Below are 24,133 nucleotides of genomic sequence, written 5' to 3' on the forward strand. Positions count from 1 at the left end.
GTCTGCAAATCTCAGAGTATGAGTTAGTTCTGCTTAGATCAAAGGACTTATGTCAGCAACCAAGGAGGGCCTAAGTTCTTTGATGTTAAGAGTGAGTGAGGAGGCAGAGAGTGAGGAGGAGGAACAGGCGATGGTCAGGCCATGGAGGGGACCCCAGAGTTCTGTCTCCTGAGCCCACTGCTGAGCCTAGCCACCCCAAGCCTCCCTCATTCCCTACTGGTCTCTGTGAAAATGCTCCTTCTCAGACTGGTGGAGAGAATCCTGGGCGGGCTTCATAGCTCTGGTTCATGAGGAGCTGTGCTCACCTCTGGGCTCCATAGGGGAGCTCTTGTCACTCTGTGTCTGAAACAACTTAAAGCCGTGAGAAGAGGTGAGGGCATGTCTGTAACTGTTCTCCTGAAATGTACATTCTGATCATTTATTTCCATTTTTGTGTGTGTGGAACATGAAATATTCCATCCTAAACATTTATAAGTGTTCTCTTCCTCTTCCTTGATTCTCTGTATGTTCTGAGTATTTTTTTATATCATTAATTGTGCAACAGAATTAAGTGGGAATATGTTCTGAACTTGTGCTTAGTATGACTTTCTTCTTTTTGGGTGTTGCTGTTCAAATGTTTGACAATATCTGTCTTTTTTTGTGGTGTGTAGGCTATGTTCTGAATGTGAGTAGTAATATAGTTTAATTAGGCCGCACCTTGCTATTTATTTTCTGAATGTTCCATCAATTGCTGTGTTTTTCCTTTTATCCCTTTTTCGGAGTAATGGAACATTTTTTTTTTTTAATGATACATTCTATTTGTCGGTTTCGGCTTATTAGCTATAACTCCTTGCTGCCTTTTTATCTGTGACCCCTGACTGTCTGCATTCAAGCGATATTAAACCTCGTGACAGAGAGGATCACATCCTTAGAGCACACTTCCAGCTCGCTCTCCTCAGCCCTGCGGTATGAGTGTCATCACCTCACTGTTGGCTCCAGTGTAAATTCCAACATCTGCAGTTATTAGATTTGCTTTGGATGGTGATTTCTTTTTCAAAGAGAGGTAAATAATAAACATATTCTTAATGTTTACCTCTGTAGTTATCATTTCTGACTCTTACATTCATTTTGTAGATTCAGATTCTCTCTGGAATCCATTTCTCCTATGGGAGGGAAGTCCAGTATTATTTCTTGTATTGAGGGTCTGCTGATGATCAATTCTGTCACTTTGGTACATCTGAAAAAATTTATAATATCCTTCATCAGGGAAGGATAATTTCCCCGGATAAAGAATTAAGGTTTTTCTTTTTCGTTTTTTTAAAGATGTTAATCCACCGCCCTCTCTCGTGCATCTCCGCTAATGAGAAATCTGTTGGAATCCTTATCCGTATTCCCCTCAACCAAGTAACTTTCCTCTCTGCCCTCTTTTAAAACTCTTTTTCTCTGCCTTAAACAATTGGATATTGATGGGTGTTGTGTGTAGTTTTTACCCCCATTGCTTTACCCTCATTGTGCTTGGGTTTCTCAAGAATTTGGAATCCATAGGTTTTGAATTTTCATGACATTTAGAACCTTTGTGGTCACTAATTCATCAATATTCTTTTCCACCTCCCCTCCTTCACTCCCTGGGGACACAATCACATGTGTATCCGTTGCTGAACTTTCCTACACTCAGTGGTGCTCTAATCACTTTAAAGTCATTTTGTGCCTTTCTTTTGCAGTGTCCATGCTGCGTTCATGTTCAATCACGTGTCTGCACGTCGTGTCTGCTGCTAATCTCAGTTCTTGTGTTTGTAATCTGAGACCTTGTGGGTTTCATCTCTAGTAGTTTGATTTGGATCCTTTAATTTTCTTCTCTGTCTCCTCTTAGCATTTCTGTCATTCAGACTAGATTTGGGTTAAAGTCTGCAACATCGTCCTGACTTAAATCCGCAGCCTTCTGTCCTTCCTGCGGCTTCCAGACCTACCACCCCATGGCTGTGTGAGACATTTCTCAACGTCATTGTCGCTCTCTCCCACTGTCTCTGTCTCTGCATCACAGATAAATATGCACAGACCCATACATGACACACATGTTCTATTGGATCTGTATTCTCTGGACTGTGCTATGTAACACGCCTCATTAGCTATAACCCTTTGTTGTTAACATAGTATTATTTTAATGGTTTATTTTGGGTATATAGTCCTCAGCTCCTGACTATCAAAGTATGTCCCAGGCCATGGAATCATTCACACTGTAGGATAAGGATGTCATAACATGGTCTCATCTCCCTTACAATTTCATGTGTGCTTTTTTTTGTACATCCGTCATATACCACATACACTACTATAGTTTTTCTTTAAACACTTGACTATCTTCTATAAATATGAGCCACTAAACTTATTTTTGTATTTACCCATGGAGTTATGATACCTGATGCTTTTTCTATCTTTGTGTGTCTTCCCCTTTCCCTCTGTCACCCTTTCCTTCTGTCTGGGGGGCGTCCTTTACTGTTGCTTGTGCCCAGGGTCTGTGGGTGTTCTGAGAGGTTTGCGGTCTGAGAAAGGATTAGTGTGTCTTCCCTTTTCAATGAGATTTCCCCTGGGTAAAGGCCAAAGTTTACAGGCATTTTCTATGAGGATTGTGAAGACATTGCTCCCTGTCCTCTTGCTTACATGGCTGTAATGAGAAATGTGCTTCCACCATGAAATTGGTTCCTCTGTAGGGAACACATCTCCTCTCCGGCTGTGAGAGTGTCGGCATCACTCGTTTCTAGCAATTTCCTCATGATGTGTTCTGTGCTGTCTTTCATGTCCCTTGTGCCCAAGCTTTCTGTAGACTCTTGGATATATTGGTTTATGGATTTCACCAAATTTGAAGCCTTTTTATAGATTATTTCCTCACCTATGTTTTATGAGCCATCAGTTCCTTCTCTTCTCTCCCTCTGTTTCTATCCTGCACACTCTCTGGGTGCCCTGAAGTTGTCCTACAGGCACTGAGCTTATATTCACTTTTTTTCTTAGGTGTTTGCTTCTGTGTTTCATTTTGAATAGTTTTAATTGCGTGACATCAAATTCACCCTTCTCTTCCTTTTTTTTTTTAAATTTTTTTTCAACGTTTATTTATTTTTGGGACAGAGAGAGACAGAGCATGAACGGGGGAGGGGCAGAGAGAGAGGGAGACACAGAATCGGAAACAGGCTCCAGGCTCTGAGCCATCAGCCCAGAGCCCGATGCGGGGCTCGAACTCACGGACCGCGAGATCGTGACCTGGCTGAAGTCGGACGCTTAACTGACTGTGCCACCCAGGCGCCCCCACCCTTCTCTTCTTTTACAGCATCCAATCTGCTGTCAATCTATCCAGTGTATTTTTAAATTTCAGAACATTTCATTACGGGAGTTTTAAAGAAGTTGGTCTTTGAGAAATGTCTTCCATGTCTGCTCCTCTACACGCAGGCATTCATTCACCCACAGTAACGGAGGAAATGTTGTTCTAATAACTGTTTATGAATCCCCTGCTGATCCACACTGTGCAGAGCCTGCCTGGTAGGTGAAGAGTAAGGGGACAGACTCCAGACCTCAGATCTGGGGACCTGGGCCAGACCTACCGATTGCTTTGTGCACAGTCCTGCTGGGACTGAAGGAGAATGTGACATAGATGGGAAAGGGGTTTGTGTCTCACTTCCCCATCTGCCTGTGTCACTGTGAGCATCACCACTGTTATCATAGGACTGACAGTAATAGTCAGCCTCGTCCTCAGCCTGGGCCCCGGTGATGGTCAGAGTGGCTGCATCCCCCGAGTTGGAGCCAGAGAATCTGTCAGGAATCCCTGTGGGCTGCTCACTATCCTCATAAATGACCAGCACGGGGGCTTGGCCTGATTTCTGCTGATACCAGTTAATCATACTGCTTTCGAAGCTGTCTCCCTCGCATGTAATCGTGGCCGTCTGTCCCAAGGCCACAGACACCGCAGGTGGCTGGGTCAGTTCAGAAGCTGTCACAGAACCTGAAAGAGAGGAGAGTGCATCTGAGGATGAGAGTCTTATTTTCAGAGAGTACGTACTCTGCAGTGTCCTCTGTTCTGAGCAGAAGGTCAAAGTCAGGCTGATCCCTGGTATCTCTTGGGGGCTGAGCTATGGGGAGAGGCACCTGTGCAGAGAATAAGGAGGGGGAGCAGGAGAGGAGTCCAGGCCATGGTGGAGATGCCCCAGGCTCTGCTTCTGAACCCACAACTGGGAATGGGGCATCAGAGCTTCTCTTAACCTCATAAAGGGGATGTCCTCATGCAAATCTACTTCCTTCTTTGTGGCCTTTTTGAATGGCTCCCTGCTAAACAGAGAACAGCTGTTACTTAATTTACATGGGCCCTAAAACCAAAGCCTGTACTCAACATCTCCAGAACTCTCTCTAAGGTTGAGGGGAAAACACTGACCCCCTCCCTCCAAGACATGCACACACATTCAGTCTTTGTCTGGGGCTTCCTCTCTGGGCTTGTCAGGAACACCTCAGTCATCCACTGTAGTGATGAGATCCATGGCGTAGGGCTGGGAGTTCATGAAACCAGAGTTTGTAGAGACATTGGTCATACTGTTGTGTGAGAGGCCAGAATTCGATCATTTGACACAGTGAGTTGTTCATGCAGTGTTGAGGCCGTTTTCTGTTTGTTTGTCTGTGTTTTATGTGTTTGAAAAGTACATAGGAGAAAATCACCAGGATTCAGGGCTAGGCAAGAATTTTTTGATGAAATGTTTAGTAAAATGAAAGTTTAATAAATTGAACCTCATCAAAATTAAAATCTTCTGCTTTGCAAAAGTTTCTAAAGAGGATGAAATAAACAAGTAATAGAAAACATTTGCAAAATACATCCAACAACTAGTGTATAGAGTATACAAAGAACTATCAAGACTAAATATTAAAAAGAAACCATTTAAGAAATGGGCAAAAGAGTAAGCATTTCATCAAAGACAATACAGAGATTGAAGTAGCACAGGGAAAGATGTTCATCATTAGCCATGAGAGTCATGCAAACTAAAACCACAATAAGGTATCACTACATACCTATCAGAATGGCTAAGATAAAATATTGTGACAACCCCAAATGCTGGCAAGGATGTGAAGGAATTGCATCACTCATGCATTGCTGATAGGAATGTGAAATGGTGCAGTCACTCTGGAAAAGAGTTTGACAGCTTCTTAAAAAACTAAACTCGCACTTACCATGCAACCCAGCAACTATACTCTTGTGCATCTATTTCAGAGAAATGAAAACTTTTGTTCACAGAAAAACCTATGCACATAATTTCACAGCACCATTATCTATAATAGCCACAACTGAGAACAATCCAAATGTTTTCCCATGGGTAGTTGATGAAACAGACTTTGGTACACCGAAACCATGGAATACTACTCAACAATGAAAAGGAAGGAACTCTTAATGCACACAACAATTTTGATGAATTTGCAGGGAATTATGAAGAATGAAAATGGCAATCCTCAAAGCTAAGTAATGTGAGATTCACCACCCCCTTTGTTTCTTTTTCAATATCACTTCTGAACACACAATATTTTAGAAGTGGAAATGAATTATTGGATGGCATGGGTAGAAGCAGAAAAGGGAACTTGAGTGGGGAAAGATGGATGTTGTGATAAAGGACAATATAAGGGATCCTTGTGGTGATGGAGCTCTTTTGTATCTTGACTGCTCTAATGGATATACAAAGCTACACATGGGTCTAAATCACATAGAGCTAAATACATAGACACACATAGACTGAAGTACATATGAATACAAGAAAACCTGGGGAAATATGAATGTTAAAAAAGGGTGACTATTTAATCAACCAGTTCAACAACAAGATAAAAAGATGCTGAAAAGATATTCAGTATCTTAAGTTACCAAGAAAATGAAACTTAAAAACATACTGAGACATCAGTCCAGACATACTAGAATGACTGTATAAAAACAAACTGATGGTCTTCAGTGCTAAAGGGATATGGAGCAACTTGAAATCCCATCAATGCCTGGTGATAATGAAAATGCAGGGGAGCCTCAGTCAGTTAAGTATCAGACTCTTTAATATCAACCCAGGTCATGATCTCGAGGTCATGAGATTGAGCCTCACATTGGACTCCAAGCTGAGGGCAGAGCCTGCTTGGGATCTCTTTCCCTTCTCTGAAACTCCCTGTGTGCTCTCTCTCTCTCAAAATAAATAAATTAACATTAAAAAATAGAAAATGAAAAATCAAGCATTCACATTGGAAACTAGTTTAACAGTTTCATAGAGTGTTAAATATGTATCTATCATATGACCCATTAATTCCATTTCTAGGTATTTACCCTAATGAAATGAAAACTTAACATCCACAAAATAACTAAAAAATGTTTTAAATGTTTTATTTGAAATTGTCATAGAGTTGAAACTGGAAATAACCCAAATATACCTTAACTGGGGAGTGGATAAACAAACTGGTTCATCCACACAATAGACTTCTACTCAGCAATTAAAATGAAATGAACTATTAATACTTACAAAAACATAGATGGATCTCAAATGCATTATGCTTAGTGAAAGAAGTCAGAACCAAAAGGCTACCCATGTATGATCTCATTTATATGATGTACTTGCAAAGTGCAAACTGTAGGGACAGACAACAGACCAGAAGTTGCCAGGGTTTGTGACTAGAGGGAGAGTCTATTGCAAAGGGGCATTGGGAATTTATGGGTAATTGAGTGACCTGTCATATACTGCTATAGTGGAAGTGCTTATACCTCTGTGTGCAGGTTGTCAAAACTCAGAGAACTGAAATTTTCACTAAAAGGATAGTTTTTAGTGTATGTAAATTGCAACTCATTTTAAAAAGGGGAGAAAAAAGAAAGGAAAGGAAAAGAAAGGAAAGAAAACAAAAAGCTGTGGTAGGCAAGGATTCCCAGGAGAACACTCTCACTTAGAGATTAGTGTAGGAGGTCTAGACAAACCTGAGAATACAACCCAGAGTAAAGGAAAAGATGAAGAAACAGGTATGAGCAGGGAAGGACATTGGCCTGGGAGATTGTCACAGCCTGGCCTGCAGTCAAAATTGTGTGAACTCTGATACAGGGTGTGTTCTTCATTGTCCTACAGAATAGGGTGAAGCATCCACATGCAGAGGTCACCAGATGCAGGCTGCTATCAGGAAGGGGGCATGTCGCTGGAGTGCCAGCTCTCTTTGGCACAAGTAGGTCTTGGAGCTGCAGTTGCCAACATGCCCCACCTCTGGGAAATGAAAGCTTCAATCCTGTAGGTAAAGGTCAGGGATTCTGGTTGTCACACGGGACAACTAGTACAATCACAGACTCAATATCATTATTTTTGGTGTTGTGACCATTAGAGAACAAAGTCAGCAAGACAGCCAGACACACACACAAGCACCCACTCTAGGACAGGAAAAAAATTTTGGAAAGAGCATATGAAAAAGGAACACACAGCATAGGATACAATGGGATGTTAGAAGAATTAAGTAGAACATGACTAATGGGGAGTATTTCAGACATCTCCAGAGAAAGAGATTGGGAATGAGAACTTTTGATAAATAGTGAGAATGGGGAGCTGGTGAGGGGTGGAAAGGAAGAAGGGAGGGTGATGCAGAATGAGTAGGGGGGAGTGGGGAAAGGAGACTTCTTTGAACACACTCTCACTCTTGGCTCAGCATGCCTTGCCACCCCTGTCTTATCACCTACATTTTTCCTCCTGGCTCAATCTTGTGACTTGTTTCAGATGCTCCCTGAGTTAAATTGTAAATAACTTATCAGGCCCAAGAGATTCCCCAAATGAGACAATGGTACTAAAGGACTTCCTTTCTGGAGGACTCTAAAAGGCCACAAACTACACAAGAACTTTTGACATATATTTTCATTCCTGGTCTCAGGATCTCCTAGCAATTGGTGAAGGCAAAAACCACTGATGAGGAACAATCCAAGAAGTGATATCATTTTTCACACTGGTCATTACTCATTTTCACATGACAAGAGCTGACCAGTGTCTCTTACTGAGACCCTGATCCTGCTATAAACTTGACAAATAAAAATGGCTACTCATGGAATTCTTTAACCCCTTTTACCGGATGATTTGTAGTTGTCACTCTCCCATTGGTTGGGTACCATCTAAGCATGACAGGGAATGCTCTTAATCTGCCTCCCTTTTCCATTCACTGTCTGTACTTCACAGTGTGTCCTTCTGTCTGTCCACTTAAGGCTACTGGGTCACTTTTTCCAAGTTATAAATACCAGAATTCCCCAGGAGGGCTTGGAGGTGGTATGATTCACACTACAAGTTTGGATAGTATTTCTCTACCATCCTCTCTACTGCTTTTCCTCAAATGTAAGTAGTGGAAGGGAATCCCTACTAGAGGGACCTATGTGAGGCTGTTCTGGAACAAAATGACTGCAAACTCTTGGTAGAGAACAACCCTCTACATAAGTGAGTAGCATGGCCCTGTGATCCCCTGTGACTGCAGCCAGCCAAATGCTAAAAGAATTCACTGCAAGACCGAGACTTGATGTTGACCTCTTCTCTTGCTCCTCTTGCACCCTTGCCCACTCCCTCTCCAGAAAAGCCACCTTTTTTCCTCCTACTCACTTGCGAGTTGTCCATGCTGTGGGCAGTTCCTGGACTTTCCATGACTAGGGGGACCCAACCTGACTTTCTGAGATCCAGCATCAAAATCCCTCCCAACCCTGCTCAGGTCAGTGCCCATGGATGTTAACACAGCGTTAACTCAATTTTAACACAAAAGTGTGAGTGTGTGTGAAAGATGCTTGTTTTCCAGATGCCATAAAAAACATGGAGGAAATCAATATGTCTGGTAAGTTTGCCCACCTCTCACCAAATGCACTTGAGGTGGATTACTCACAGGGCTGAGATTAAGAAGAGTCAATATATTTACCACTTTAGTGTTCCCCCTTCACCATGCCCTGCTATTGTCCCAGTAGAGGTGGTCCTGGACAGACCCTAGAAAAGTCCTGCAAGCAGGAGGTAGATTCATTCTTGGCACCAAAGCTGAGAATTGACTACAGATGGAGAATCCCAAGCCATGTTCCATGGTGGTCCTACCACAGATATCCTAACATACACACTGTTTTTCTACTGGACCCCAGCTCTGCAACCATCATGAGTTCAAGGCTGTCTGTACTGCCTCCACTTGGTACCAAATGTTTCCTTTTGAATATTCAATATGGCAGTAGTCCCATTATACTCCATGATGAAATTGTGGTGAAGATATTCACTGAACCAACCTCCTTGGTTAACTCCAGAACCCTGTGATCTGTGTCCATCCCCTGAACAGATACCCATTATGGACAGGGTCTGATGGCTCTTGATGTCATTTCAGCCCAGCTACTATTTCAGGATCTTTTACTGCCTGAGCTGGTCAGGTCTTTTCCAGAATTATGATGGAGGAAAGAGAATGTTTTGTTGTCAAAATTACCTAAATTATGAAGTATGTCTACATCTCCATAGTGGTGTCTTGGGATAGAAGTTTGGAATGACAGGATTTGTAAGAAGAGTCAAAGATCCCAATGCCCTGGAGAGGAGCAGGCAGCAGCACCCCCTGTGACCCCATGGGGAAGAAGAGAGAGATGGTGGGAGGTCTTCTCCTCATTTCCCCTTTGTCTGTGTCACTGTGTCATAACCATATTGGCCATCGATTGTATGGCTGTCACCACAGTAATACTCATCCTGATCCTCAGACTGGATGTTGGAGGTAGTTACATAGAGGTCAATCCCAGAGCTTGAACCTTAGAAGGGACTGGGGATTCCATCCCCCCTTGTTGTGGCTTCCATCACTCTTAACCTCCATCACATCCTGAGGGGACCTCTCTGGTCTCTGTTTATACCATTCAAGTATGTATTTGCTGTGCTCATTGTTCAGGGTGCGGTTGAGCTTGACTGAGGCTCCAGGGGAGGCAAATGTTGATGGAGGCTGAGTTAGCACAGACAGAGCACAGAAATCAGGAAACACAAAATGTGAGAATGAGCTGAGTGTAATAGACACAGGACAGAGGTCCCTGGGGATTGTCCTTGCAAGGAAACGTCAGGGGGTTGGAACCCTGACCTATTGGGAAAATGAAGGGCAGGAGGCAAATGGGACCTCAGTCCCTGGTATGGAGTGGCTTCAATGAGCTCTGCTCTGAGGCTGCCCCACTGGGACTGAACTCTCCAAGCTCCCATATTATCCTCTTTATGGACCCCAACTCTGCAACCATCATGGAGTTCATAAATGGAGTGCAACCATTTATGGAGTTCAAGGAAGGAGGAGCATCAAATGCAAATCTATTCTCCATTCTTCAATGTGTCTGCCTAAGCTGTTGTCTGAGCCCTGATCTTAAAGACATCATGCCTGTAATTTCCTGAGTTCAGAAGAAGAGGAAGGTGTTGTTTTCAAGAATGGAGAGTTGATTTTACACAAGTATCTTCAAAGGAAGCATCAGTCACACCCTTTGCACTTGAGCACAGCCCAGTGGATTTGGACTTATTGGGGTCCCAAACCAAGACCCACAGTGCCCTCTGCTGCCCCCAGGATGAATGTCATCCTACATGTATTACTAGTTCAACAAAATGACTACTTCTTTTCTTTTTTTTTTTTTTTTGCATCTTGACAAAAATGTTTTTATTTTGTTTTTATTTTTTTATTTTATTATTTATTTATTTATTTATCAATATATGAAATTTATTGTCACATTGGCTTCCATACAATACCCAGTGCTCATCCCAAAAGGTGCCCTCCTCAATACCCATCACCCACCCTCCCCTCCCTCCCACCCCCCATCAACCCTCAGTTTGTTCTCAGTTTTTAAGAGTCTCTTATGCTTTGGCTCTCTCCCACTCTAACCTCTTTTTTTTTTTTCCTTCACCTCCCCCATGGGTTTCTGTTAAGTTTCTCAGGATCCACATAAGAGTGAAAACATATGGTATCTGTCTTTCTCTCTATGGCTTATTTCACTTAGCATCACACTCTCCAGTTCCATCCATGTTGCTACGAAGGGCCATATTTCATTCTTTCTCATTGCCACATAGTACTCCATTGTGTATATAAACCACAATTTCTTTATCCATTCATCAGTTGATGGACATTTAGGCTCTTTCCATAATTTGGCTATTGTTGAGAGTGCTGCTATAAACATTGGGGTACAAGTGCCCCTATGCATCAGTTCTCCTGTATCCCTTGGGTAAATTCCTAGCAGTGCTATTGCTGGGTCATAGGGTAGGTCTATTTTTAATTTTCTGAGGAACCTCCACACTGTTTTCCAGAGTGGCTGCACCAATTTGCATTCCCACCAACAGTGCAAGAGGGTTCCCGTTTCTCCACATCCTCTCCAGCATCTATAGTCTCCTGATTTGTTCATTTTGGCCACTCTGACTGGCGCGAGGTGATATCTGAGTGTGGTTTTGATTTGTATTTCCCTGATAAGGAGCGACGTTGAGCATCTTTTCATGGGCCTGTTGGCCATCCGGATGTCTTCTTTAGAGAAGTGTCTATTCATGTTTTCTGCCCATTTCTTCACTGGGTTATTTGTTTTTCGGGTGTGGAGTTTGGTGAGCTCTTTATAGATTTTGGATACTAGCCCTTTGTCCGATATGTCATTTGCAAATATGTTTTCCCATTCCGTTGGTTGCCTTTTAGTTTTGTTGGTTGTTTCCTTTGCTGTGCAGAAGCTTTTTATCTTCATAAGGTCCCAGTAATTCATTTTTGCTTTTAATTCCCTTGCCTTTGGGGATGTGTCGAGTAAGAGATTGCTACGGCTGAGGTCAGAGAGGTCTTTTCCTGCTTTCTCCTCTAGGGTTTTGGTGGTTTCCTGTCTCACATTCAGGTCCTTTATCCATTTTGAGTTTATTTTTGTGAATGGTGTGAGAAAGTGGTCTAGTTTCAACCTTCTGCATGTTGCTGTCCAGTTCTCCCAGCACCATTTGTTAAAGAGACTGTCTTTTTTCCATTGGATGTTCTTTCCTGCTTTGTCAAAGATTAGTTGGCCATACGTTTGTGGGTCTAGTTCTGGGGTTTCTATTCTATTCCATTGGTCTATGTGTCTGTTTTTGTGCCAATACCATGCTGTCTTGATGATTACACCTTTGTAGTAGAGCTTTCACGTTTTGCAGATGACATGATACTATACATGGAAAATCCGATAGACTCCACCAAAAGTCTGCTAGAACTGACACATGAATTCAGCAAAGTTGCAGGATACAAAATCAATGTACAGAAATCAGTTGCATTCTTATACACTAACAATGAAGCAACAGAAAGACAAATAAAGAAACTGATCCCATTCACAATTGCACCAAGAAGCATAAAATACCTAGGAATAAATCTAACCAAAGATGTAAAAGATCTGTATGCTGAAAACTATAGAAAGCTTATGAAGGTAATTGAAGAAGATATAAAGAAATGGAAAGACATTCCCTGCTCATGGATTGGAAGAATAAATATTGTCAAAATGTCAATACTACCCAAAGCTATTTACATATTCAATGCAATCCCAATCAAAATTGCACCAGCATTGTTTTTGAAACTAGAACAAGCAATCCTAAAATTCATATGGAACCACAAAAGGCCCTGAATAGCCAAAGTAATTTTGAAGAAGAAGACCAAAGCAGGAGGCATCACAATCCCAGACTTTAGCCTCAAAATGACTACTTCTGAGCCCTCAATAGATGCTAGACCCTTAGTGAGAGTTTACATGCCCCACCTCAATGAGACATTACAAAAATAGTAGCTTTTTGCTTAAGGCACTTGTGGGTTGAATTATGTCCTCTAGCCCCCAAATTTATATGTTTAGATCTTAATCCTGAGTATCTATCAATGTGGTTTTATTTCAGTATAAGATTATTGAAGACACAACTAGGTAAATTAAGATGAGGTTGCACTTGGGCAGAGTGGGTCCCTAATCCAATTTGACTGGTGTCTTTATAAAAAGGGGAAATTTGGGGACAGATTCTGACAAGGGAGAACACCACATGAAGATAGAGGCAGAATCTACAAGCCAAGGAATGCCAAAGATTGCCAGAAAACCACCAGGAGCTGGAAGAGAGGCATGGATGAGATTCTCCTTTACAGCCTACAAAACAACATCATCCCTGCTGGCACTTTGATCTCAGACTGTTGACCTCCAGAACTGTGAGACAATACATTTCTATTATCAGCACTGCCCCTCTCCTCAGTTTGTGGTGCTGCTATCCCAGCCCTAGAAAACCAATACACTCACCCATCAGAACTCTGCTCTCAGGGCAGCAGCAGAAGCATGGCTGGGCTCCTTCCAGTTGCTTTAGTCTATTATAAAAGCACCTTGGGAGGGTCTTCCTGCCATGTGCTTTCCCTCTCTACAATGCCTGATTCTCCTCCCCAGGGGCCTGCCTCAAGTCCCCCAGACAGCAAAGATTCTATCCTATAACCTAAGGCTCCTCCTGGGATCTTGATGGAAATGGTACAAGTGGTCTCCAGGGTCTTGTCCTGTGTCATAAGGATATTCCGTACTTTCCAATGCAAGTTAGCAGCATGACTGTGTATATTCAGAATTACTAGTTTGTCGGAAACTGTGCACAAACTCTGTCTCACAGAACTGAGTCTAACAGTAACAATAGGCAATAATGAGAACACTGCAAAAGGGGAAATACAGAGTCTTATGAGAATATTTGGCAAAAGCATCTCACCTAGTCTTCAGGACTCCAGGGAGGGATAAGGAGCAGGAAGCAAAGATTCACCATGGGGTGGGAGAAAGGGATTTATGAGGATATATGGTCATAGCGATGTATACTTGTGATTCAGTTGACAATCTCTGCCTTTTAATTGGTTTGCTTAATTTGTTCACATTAATGTTCTTATGGCTATATCTGAATTTACATATGCCATTTTACTTTTGATTTTATATGTTGCATGGTTTTTATGTTCTTGTCTTCTTCCTTTACTGCTTTCTTTTGCATTAGGTCAATATTTTCTAGTGTCATTTAAACTTTTTAATGATTGTTTTCGCTATATTTGTTAGTTTTTCTTAGTAGTTCCTTTGGAGCTTACCATATGTTCCTTAACATAACCGTATCCACATCGCATTTGTACAAACTTAATTCTAGTGACGTATAGAAACATTATTTCTGTATACTTCCATCCCACTTCTGTTTTTCCCCCATCTTCCTCTTGAGATTCTATTATTATTGTAGGTATTATGTCTATATATGTTACAAACTTAACAACCCATTGTTTTAATAGTTATAATTTTATGTCTTTTAAAGAAGCCGAGAGATAAAAGAGAGCAAGTATCTATTGACTTTGTTATAGATACCTTCATTTTTACCATTCATGGTTCTCTTCATTTGTCCTTTCCATTTGGAGTTACCATCCAATGTCATTATCTTACTATAGTATAGCTTTTCCCTTGCTCACCTCTTTGTGCGGTTATTGTCAAATAAAATTTATCTATACTGTTCTGTACAATTGCTTTTTAGATCAGTTTACAGAAGAAAAATGAAAAAATATGCACTTATACTATCTTTTATAATTACAGTAGTCCCCCCCCCCTTACCTGCAGAGGTTGTGTTCCAAGACCACTAGAGGATGTCTGAAACTACAGATAGTTCTGAGCCCTATATATAATTTTTCCTATAAATACATATCTATAGGATATAAGTTATAATTTAACTTATAAATTAGGCATAGTAAGGGATTAACAATAATACCTAATAACAAAATAAAACAATTATAATAGTGTACTGTAATGAAAGTTATGTGAATGTGGTCTCTCTCAAAAACATCTTATTATAATGTACTCACTCTTCTTGTGATTATGTGAGATGATAAAATGCCTATATGATGAGATGAAGTGAGGTGAATGATGTAGGCTTTATAATGTGGTGTTGGGCTACTATTGACCTGCCAATACATCAGAAAGAGGATCATCTGTCTCTAGACTGCAGTTGACTGTGGATAACTAAAACCATAAAAAGCAAAACCATAGGTAATGGGGGCTAGTGTATATAATTACATGTATTGGTACTCTTTCATTGTTGTCATTAGTTTGTTGTTATAAATTTGATTACTCTTGAGGGTCACTTGCTTTAAGCTTGAAGAACTTTCTTTAATATTTCTTTGGATGGTGGGTCTGGTAGCAATAGACTCTAATTTTTACCTGAGAATACCTTTATTTCATCTTTATTTGAATTTTCCTGGATATAAGAATCTTGAATGGCATTTTTTTTCTGTCAACACTTTTAATATATCATTCCACTGCCTTCTGTCCTCCACTGTTTCTAATGAGAAGTCATATATTAATATACTGGGGTTTCCTTACACATGATGAGTCAGTTTCATCTTGTTGCTTTCAAGATTTTCTTTTTGTTCTCCACTATGTGGATCTCTTTGCAGTTTGCCAAGCTTCTTGGATGTATATTAATGTTCATCAAATATAGATGTTTTCAACCATTTTTTTGAATATTTAAAACATTTCTTCTTTCTTTTCTTTCTTTCTTTCTTTCTTTCTTTCTTTCTTTCTTTCTTTCTGGCAACTCCATTATACTCATGCTGGTATGCTTAATGGTGTCCCACTTGTCTCTGAGGTTTCATTCATTTTGCTTCATTCTTTCCCCTCTCATATATTTGGATGGCAAACTTTCTCCATCAATATTTTTTTTTAATTTGTTGTAGTTTTCTTCTGCTAGTTGCAATCTACCTTTCATCCCCTTTTGTGATTTTTTCATTGCAGTTATTGTTCTTTTCAAGTTCAGAATGTCCACTTGATTGCTTCTCATATTTTTTCCCTCTACTGAAATTCTCTATTTGATGAGACCTAGTCATCATAATTTTTTTACTCCTTTAAGCATGGCTCCCTCTGGCTCTTTAAACATATTTATAGGGGCACCTGGGTGGCTCAGTCAGTTAAGTGTCCGACTTCAGCTCAGGTCATGATCTCACAGTTCGTGGGTTCGAGCCCCGCATAGAGCTTTGTGCTGAAAGCTTGCCTGGAGCCTGGACCCTGCTTCGGATTCTGTGTCTTCTCTCTCTTCCCCTCCACTGCTCGTGCTCTGTCTCACTGTCTCTCAAAAATGAATAAAATAAATGTAATAAAAAAAATAAAAGAAACATTTATAATAGTTACTTTAAAGGGGTTTTTTTCCTGCTAAATCCAATATCCTGGCTCTCTTGTGGGTAGTTCGTGCTGTTTCCACTTTTCCCCCTTGTATGGTAACACTTTCCTGTTTCATTGTATGTCTCATCAATTTTTATTGATTGTTGTGTAATTTGAGATGATATTTTGTAGCAACTCTGGGATCCCATCCCCTTATCCCCTTCAAGGGCTTGTTGTTGCTTCCTTGTTTATTAGTTTTGTGATTTGTCTGGAATGTTTTACTGAAGTCTGTTTTCCCTTCAGCATGAAGCCTCTCATTGTGCTCCTCTGATACGCGAACTTGGATATGCACGGTCACCCTGGGATAACAGAGCTCTTTTTAACTGTCTTTTCTTCTGATATCTCTGTTGTCCTCCTCTGTTGGCATCACACCCAGAAGTTAGGTTTCACTAATTGCCAGCTGAATGCTCTGTCGTTTTTGACAATGCCCTGAGCATAAGTTTCTCCACATTCTGGTCCAATTATATTCAAGCCCCACTGCAATGATAGTTTTGAGGCCTGCTTTTGAGATTTACTCTGACCCCAAGAGGGATTTTCTTAGTTTTCTTTTTCTCTGGTTCTCTCTAGTAAACTAACCGGCCTATGGTTTAGCCAGTTGCTCTCACGCCTACCTCCAAGTTGTTTACCACCAAAATTTTTACGGTTTCTGAGAACATCCTTAGGTTTACTCTTTCTCGCAATCTGTTCCAAATAAAGTCTGTTCCCTTGGTGAGAGTTTTGGATGTCACTGTTCTTATGGCCTACCTTTCCGTAGGCAAAATCTCTTCTCCGTGGGTGGAATGGGAGAAATGAGTTACCCACATATCTCAGTGACCATCCCCCTCTTTACAAGGAGGACTCTAGGTGGGTGCAGCATCCTGAAGTCTTCTCTGTTTATCTCTCCTTATGAGTCAACTGGGGTGAGGGTGGCTGGAACCCCAGTACTCTCAGCCTGCTGGATCTAAGGTAGAGTCCCTAAGTTATGAGTGGGGGCTGGGTGGAGGAAGGGTATTGTCTCACCTGGAATTTAGTCTCTGCAACATGCACCTGTAAGAATGAGAAATACTAATGGCCTGCCTCTGCAGGGAGAAATACTATAGCCCTTGACTAGGAGTTGAATAAAGAGGGAGCCCCATATCTGTGGCCACAACCAGCCTGAGTGGACCTTTTGGGGGACTGGAGAGGGAGGTAGTGAGTCAAAAAAAATGGGTTCTTGCTGCTCTTACTAAGATTTAGCAGATTTTCTTGAGTAAATCTTTATTCATTTGCTATTTTTCCATAGCACAATTTTCTGTAGACCTTTAGTGGTTGGGTTAAAAAAATAACAAATAGGGGTGATTGGGTGGCTCAGCTGGTTAAGTGTCTGACTTTGGCTCAAGCCATGATCTCACAGTTTGTGAGTTGAGCCCTACATCAGGCTCTGTGCTGACAGCTCAGAGCCTGGAGCCTGTTTTCGATTCTGTGTCTCCCTCTCTCTCTGCCCCTCTCCTGCTCGCGGTTTGTCTGTCTCTCTCTCTCTCTCTCTCTCTCTCTGTCTCCAAAATAAAAAATAAACCTTAAAAAATATTGATTTAAAAATTAAAAAATAACAAATAAATAAATATTAATATGTTAATATAAATTCATTGATATAGCAAAAGGTATTCCCTGTAATGCTCTACTCAGAATTTCTCACAGAGTCATGATTCTTCTGACTTGTCAGAACAGGGCAGAAACTGTCTTGGAACTGAATAGGCTTTTAAAATAATAGCCTTGGAGAGTTCCTCCTTCTCTCTCCTGTCATCATCTGGATGATCAGCAAATTCAAAGCTCCCATTTTATCTGCTGTGATTGAAAGAGATAGAGTATATGAGGATTAACAACTTTCATGAATTAGATATGTGGAAATAACTCTGTCCATTATTTAAGTAATTTAAATTAACCAATTATAGACACATAAAATTGAATTTAATAATCAATAGCCATGGAATGTCTTTAGCAGTGTTTGGAAAAGAACCATAGTTGATGCAGCAAATAAAACAAGAATATGAAATTTGAAGTGTTTTAAAAACAGCATATCTTCCAATTAGCTAAGGTAAATCATAGTCAGAAATGATGTAGTCAAAAAAATTAATCTCTTGTATACACATGAACTATCAATTCCAATTTTGGCAATTGTGCATTCACATTTTGACGTTCAATAAAGAAATCTGCCAATCATTACCAAAAAGTGCAAATGTTTCCCACTGAACTTTCAAGTTCTCTTGCAGGGTGGAGGTATTCTTGACACTGGGAGAGAAGGATGGTCCATAAGATGTTTCCTTATACCTAAGAGAAAAGGAAAGGTTCTGCATTTACGGAAAACAATCATTTGAAACTAAGCACATTTCCACTAGTAAGCTAGTGTACTAGCAACTTGTTTGGGGGGTCTTTAGGGTTTATGATATCAAGCTTTTTCCTTTATCTGTTGTTAAATTCCAAGTTTTAAAATCTTTGTTGTTTATATAAATATCCAATGCATTTAATACTTACATTTCATTTTTTTTAATTCCCTGAAACTTCAATGATCTAATTTGGTTTCTGCCTCCATTATGATCCTGATTTTATGACTCTCTTTTTCAGGGCAAGTTCTGAGCCTGCACTGGATGACTCCAGAGTTTGGCACAAACTTGCCTTGCCCATTTGCCCCTCTCCCTCCCTCCAATTTTCTATCCAGGGGGAGCCTATTTCTGATACTGAATATTACCAAAACTCAGAGCAAAAGGATAGAAAAAAAGTTATGAAAATGGAACATAAGTACTATCTTGGACAAACCTGAGGTCCAATCAAATAAATTGTAAAAGTATTCCCTTATCCAAACAAAGACTTCCAGCTATGATATGAGGTAAAATATGCCCTTCCTAATAAAGACACCTGTACCAGAACATATACTTGTGGAGCTTTCAAACTTCAGATAACCATACAAAACAGGGATCATTAAACCACATCCAGTGGGACAAACTTGGCGTCTCACATATTTTTGTATGGCTTTTGACTTCAGAAATTTTAATACTTATAAAGAGTTTTACATTTTAAATGGTTTTACAAGTACTTATGTAATATCTTCAAATTTGATTTTGGGCCCAACAAAGCCTAAAATATTGACCATCTGGCCCCTTAAGAAAAGGTACCAACATCTAAAATATCAAGAACACAGAAACATTTGAAAAGATGCTCAACCCCAAGCATAATAGGAAAAATATAAGGCAAAACTGTATCAAAATAGCATTTTTCACCTAAGGTTGGCAAAGATCATATATTTTTTGCTGGCATTATAAATTGGCACAATCTCTGTGGAAGGGAATCTGACAATGATAGATGGACATTATAGACATGTATTCCTTTGACCCAACAGTTCTGCTTCTAGAAATGTATTGTATGATCATACATAGTCTGAGTATCATCATAGTGTTATTTGTAAGATCAGAATTAGCATTAGGGTCCAGTTGATTAAAATGTTCCTGTGGAATAATCTGCAGCCTTATAAAGAATGGAGCAGTAATATATGCCCAGCTGCTTCTGGAAAGATGTACAAGAGTTGCTATATGTGATGGTCTTTGATATGCAAGACCTGGGCAGGGGACTTACTCTTCACTCTACCCTACGTAAAGTCTCATTTGGGTTCCTTGGAAGCAGAGTCTGAAAGAGGAGTGCGGGCCCATGTGATTTACTCAGGAGTGTTCTTAAGACAGGAAGGGACAGGGGTGCCTGGGTGGCGCAGCCGGTTAAGCGTCCGACTTCAGCCAGGTCACGATCTCACGGTCCGTGAGTTTGAGCCCTGCGTCGGGCTCTGGGCTGATGGCTCAGAGCCTGGAGGCTGTTTCTGATTCTGTGTCTCCCTCTCTCTCTGCCCCTCCCCTGTTCATGCTCTGTCTCTCTCTGTCCCAAAAATAAATAAACGTTGAAAAAAAAATTTTTTTTTTAAAAATATGTTACATAGCATTCTCCCTAAGTGATGGAAATAATTACTAATTATTTTTAAGAAATATGTGAGTTGAAAAGAATGTATTTTATTATAAACTAGAGTGTTAAAAAAGATATAAATATACACTGAAAAAATTATGATGACAATATATATTTTATTGTGCATTTTAAGAAATTAAAAGATAGGGGCGCCTGGGTGGCGCAGTCGGTTAAGCGTCCGACTTCAGCCAGGTCACGATCTCACGGTCCGTGAGTTCGAGCCCCGCGTCAGGCTCTGGGCTGATGGCTCAGAGCCTGGAGCCTGTTTCCGATTCTGTCTCCCTCTCTCTCTGCCCCTCCCCCGTTCATGCTCTGTCTCTCTCTGTCCCAAAAATAAAATAAACGTTGAAAAAAAAAATTTAAGACAGGAAGGGAGAGAGGGGAGCAGGGTGGGCAAGTTAGAAAGGTAAAGTCTGGTCTCTGCCTGATCCTGTAGGGAACTCTGGAGGGTAAGGTGTACCATGGGGTGTGTTCCACTTTCAGGTGAGGGAACAAGGATTATGTGTCCCTGCACCAATCATTGGCTACCAGACGGCGGGTGGTTACTAGACTCCTCTTAATGAGATGTCTTCAGAGGCCCATGGGCATATCGCTAGAAAAGGCCAGAACACCCTCCCTAGATGGAAGATGGTCACACCACTTGAGCTGTGGCACCCAAAGCATATTACTGGTACCAGCAGAAAAATTTCTCCTGATGTGTGTATATATATCTAGTGCTCAAACTCAGATTAATTAAATTTGTTCTAAAGAATTCCATAACTTCTCACAACAAAAGTCCTATGACCCAAAAGAATGAAAATCAGACCATCTTCACACCTCTCCTGTTTTATATTGAATGCTAGTGAAACAGTGAGGCAGCATCCACAATGCTCTGGAAAACAGATTTTGTTCCAAGAATGTTATACTTAGGGCAATCACTGGTTGAGTGAACGGAAAATTGGGTTTTAATTGGGTCTCAGCCCTTGCCCAAGATGGGAGGATTTTTCTCTTTGTTCATGATCATGTTGAAATTTTTAATGCAGCATCCTTTTCAAGGTGTCGCTGTGAAGCAGGTGCATTATATCAGACTATACAGAAGTACTCAGCCTTGTCCTTGGACTGTGCCCTAGAGATGGTGAGGGCAAGCTCTGCCTGTGAGAATGAGTTGTAGAGGAGGTTGGCCAGGTTTCCTCTGGAACCATCTTGGAACATTCCCAGTCACAACATGTCCCAGACTCATAGAGCAGGTAAGGACGACTGTCAGCTCAGGCATCATTATGAAGGAAGCCTCTTAGGTCACCACAGGCTGAGAGCTAGGAACTAAAGAGAACAGAAAGATATGCACATGAGCACTGCAGTTAGGAGAGTCCTTTACAAAGCCCCTGTTCATGCCCCTTCTCCAAAGCCCAAGGGGTCTGCCCTGACATTCTTCACCCTGCCCCATAGTGCATATTGAGAAGATCTCCCCCTCGTAGCTGTGTGTCATCCTGAAGCAGTCTCTTCATCCACAAAGATTTCTGACCTAGTGTGTTTACTAAAGAGATGGGTTTGGGGCAGAGACTCTAATCAGGGCTGACTAGTCTTTGCCAGGATGGAAATGGAAATGCCCACTCAGAATATGGGCATATTTCTATATAGTGTGAATGTTCTGATGAAACTATGTCAGTGTCCTTGTTCACACCCTGTGGAAGACATTTAAGGAGCACAAGAAAGGTGATGCTCTGGCAAAAGGTGGGAGGAAATAATTGGTGGACATGAGACTGAGGGAAGGAGAATGCATGGTAGGAGGAAGTGATAGCTGTTTTATTTGAAATGATTGTTCATGTGTGTTTTGAACATGTATGTTCTATATTACTCAGAATGAATCTAGATAATAATGTCTATTACTAAAATAATAATAAAACGGCAAGCTGTTAATGACCTTCTCATAAATCCATCACTTAGTTCTGAGGTGGAGTGAGTAGTCTTGTAGATTGGATCCTTGCCTCCTGAGATTACCATAGACAGGTTCCCTGGGAAGAGTACAGGTGTTCAACTTCTGCTTGCATGATACATGCAAGAGCCGCCTTTTCTTCTGCTCCATGCACTGTTAGTACAAAGAGCAAACTCAGTTCCCTATGGTGCAGGAAACACTATTTTTCTTAATTCTTTTGGATTCTTGTGTCCATAAAATAAGGCATAATATTCAAATAAAGAGCAAGACTACCTCCAATGGCAGCAAACATGTCGCTTGAATATAAGATGATTAATGACTAATAAAGCTAAAGCAAATAAACTAAAAATACACAAATAACAGTCCCTAAATCTTTAGGATTCAGATTGAATGAAACAAGACGGTTTCATAATTGTAGAAAGTGAAGAAGAAAAGAAAAAGTAAATTACCAGAACAGATTCAATGTAAAATGAGTGGCACTTACCATGGAAATTCTTTGGACACATGTAAGTTCTTGCCCTAATTTCCCTGATTGTACTGAACAGAAAAACACTGGTAGATATTTTGACCATAGAAACACCTGAAGTATTTCACATTGCCTCTATTAAAAGTAACAATCTTCTCATCTTTTTATAAAATTTTTGAAATGTATATAGTCATTACTTAAGACAACCCTAGAGGCTTTTCCTATACTTTGATATTCATATACACAAGACACAAAGGGCTTTGTAGCTCTAGAAATGTCATATTGGAAGCAATCCTGTTTACTCAATGTCTAACTTCTTTGTTTCTTGGTAATGTTTCCTAGCATAAACATAATAACCACTTTCTCCAAAGGAAATTGTCATACAGATGAGGGAAACAAAGACAAGAAGCATGTAATTTAAATTCCATCCCTTACAGCATGCAGCCCACTGATATATACCAGAGACCTGCAGCATATAACGTTCCTCTAGGAGTTTATGGCTGCCTTAATGCCTTAAGGTTCACACTTCTTCAAAAACTGAAAGCTACCCTTAGGCAACAACTTAAGTTTGTGAGGATGTGGAGAAAGAGGATCTCTTTTGCGCTGCTGGTGGGAATGCAAACTGGTGCAGCCACTCTCCAAAACAGTATCGAGATTCCTCAAAAAATTAAGACTACAACTACCATATGACCCAGACAATTGCACTACCAGGTATTTATCCAAAGGATACAGGTGTGCTCTTTCAAACGTGTACATGTACCCCCATGTTTATAGCAGCGTTATCAACAATGGCCAAAGTATGGATAGAGCCCAAATGTCCAAAGATGGATGAATGGATGAAGAAAATATGGTATATATGTGTGTATATGTATATATATGTGTGTATATGTATATGTATACACATACATATACATATACATATACACACACATTGGAGTATTGCTCAGCAATTAAAAAGAATGAAACCTTGTCATTTGCAACTATGCGGGTGGAACTAGAGAGTGTTATGCTCAGTGAAATTAGCCAGTCAGAGAAAGACAAATATCATACAGCTTCACTCATAAGAGAAATTTAAGATACAAAACAGATGAATATAAAGGAAGGGGAGGAAAAATAATATTAAAACAAGGAGGGGGACAAAACATAAGTGACTCTTAAATACAGGGAGGAAACTGAGGGTTGCTGGAGGGGTTGTGGGTGGGGTGATGGGCTAAAGGAGTAAGGGACATTAGGGAGGACATTTGTTTGGAGGAGCACTGGGTATTATACATAGGGGATAAATAACTGAAATCTACTCCTGAAATCATTATAGCACTATATGCTAACTAACTTGGAATTAAATTAAAAATAAAGAAGTAAATTTTAAAAAAACTAAAAGCAACCTTATCTTGAGAACACCAAATCTTCAGAGTCCTGTGAGACCCTGCTTTCAGGATCCAGAAATTTCTTGGGGACTTATGTTATCTATACATCTTCTCCCTCTGCAAACTCGAAATATATAAGTCTCTCCCTACACTTGCAACCACAGCTCTTTCTGCCCATGAGTCCTGTCTCCAGGCTTTAATAAAAATCACCTTTTTGCACCAAAGATGTCTCAAGAATTCTTTCTTAGCTGTGTGCTCATGAACCCCATTTCAATCTCCATCAATATCACCTTAAAAAGAGACACACTAGTATGGGGAATGATGAC

General features: G+C 40.6%; 3 protein-coding genes, 1 long non-coding RNA gene and 2 gene segments (V, D, J or C); 1 reads left to right on the plus strand and 5 right to left on the minus strand.

The window, feature by feature from the left end:
* Positions 1-24,133, minus strand: part of LOC101099449 — a 328,726-nt gene that overhangs the window by 239,902 nt on the left and 64,691 nt on the right.
* The window catches only part of LOC123381268 (immunoglobulin lambda-1 light chain-like), a 670,720-nt gene that overhangs the window by 230,383 nt on the left and 416,204 nt on the right, over positions 1-24,133 (minus strand). The gene's annotated exons all lie outside the window — the stretch shown is intronic.
* Positions 1-24,133, minus strand: part of LOC105260055 (immunoglobulin lambda-1 light chain-like) — a 512,144-nt gene that overhangs the window by 221,863 nt on the left and 266,148 nt on the right. Inside the window, exons 1-2 of one of the 6 annotated variants that reach the window (XM_045041885.1) lie at positions 4,108-4,231; positions 3,670-3,964 (exon numbers count right to left, since the gene is read on the minus strand). The exons of the other annotated variants lie outside the window; for them this stretch is intronic. Coding sequence (XP_044897820.1) covers positions 3,670-3,964; positions 4,108-4,153 — 341 coding nt within the window. The 5' untranslated portion in view covers positions 4,154-4,231. Of the gene's footprint in view, positions 1-3,669; positions 3,965-4,107; positions 4,232-24,133 lie in introns of those variants that run through there. 6 annotated transcript variants of the gene reach the window in all.
* LOC109497182 (immunoglobulin lambda-1 light chain) overlaps positions 1-24,133 on the minus strand; it is a 638,912-nt gene that overhangs the window by 203,845 nt on the left and 410,934 nt on the right. The window lies entirely within an intron of this gene.
* Positions 1-24,133, minus strand: part of LOC109496970 — a 927,213-nt gene that overhangs the window by 190,982 nt on the left and 712,098 nt on the right.
* Positions 1-24,133, plus strand: part of LOC109493267 — a 222,712-nt gene that overhangs the window by 122,643 nt on the left and 75,936 nt on the right. The window lies entirely within an intron of this gene.

This window comes from Felis catus, chromosome D3, assembly GCF_018350175.1.
Source record: "Felis catus isolate Fca126 chromosome D3, F.catus_Fca126_mat1.0, whole genome shotgun sequence".
NCBI lineage: Eukaryota > Metazoa > Chordata > Mammalia > Carnivora > Felidae > Felis > Felis catus.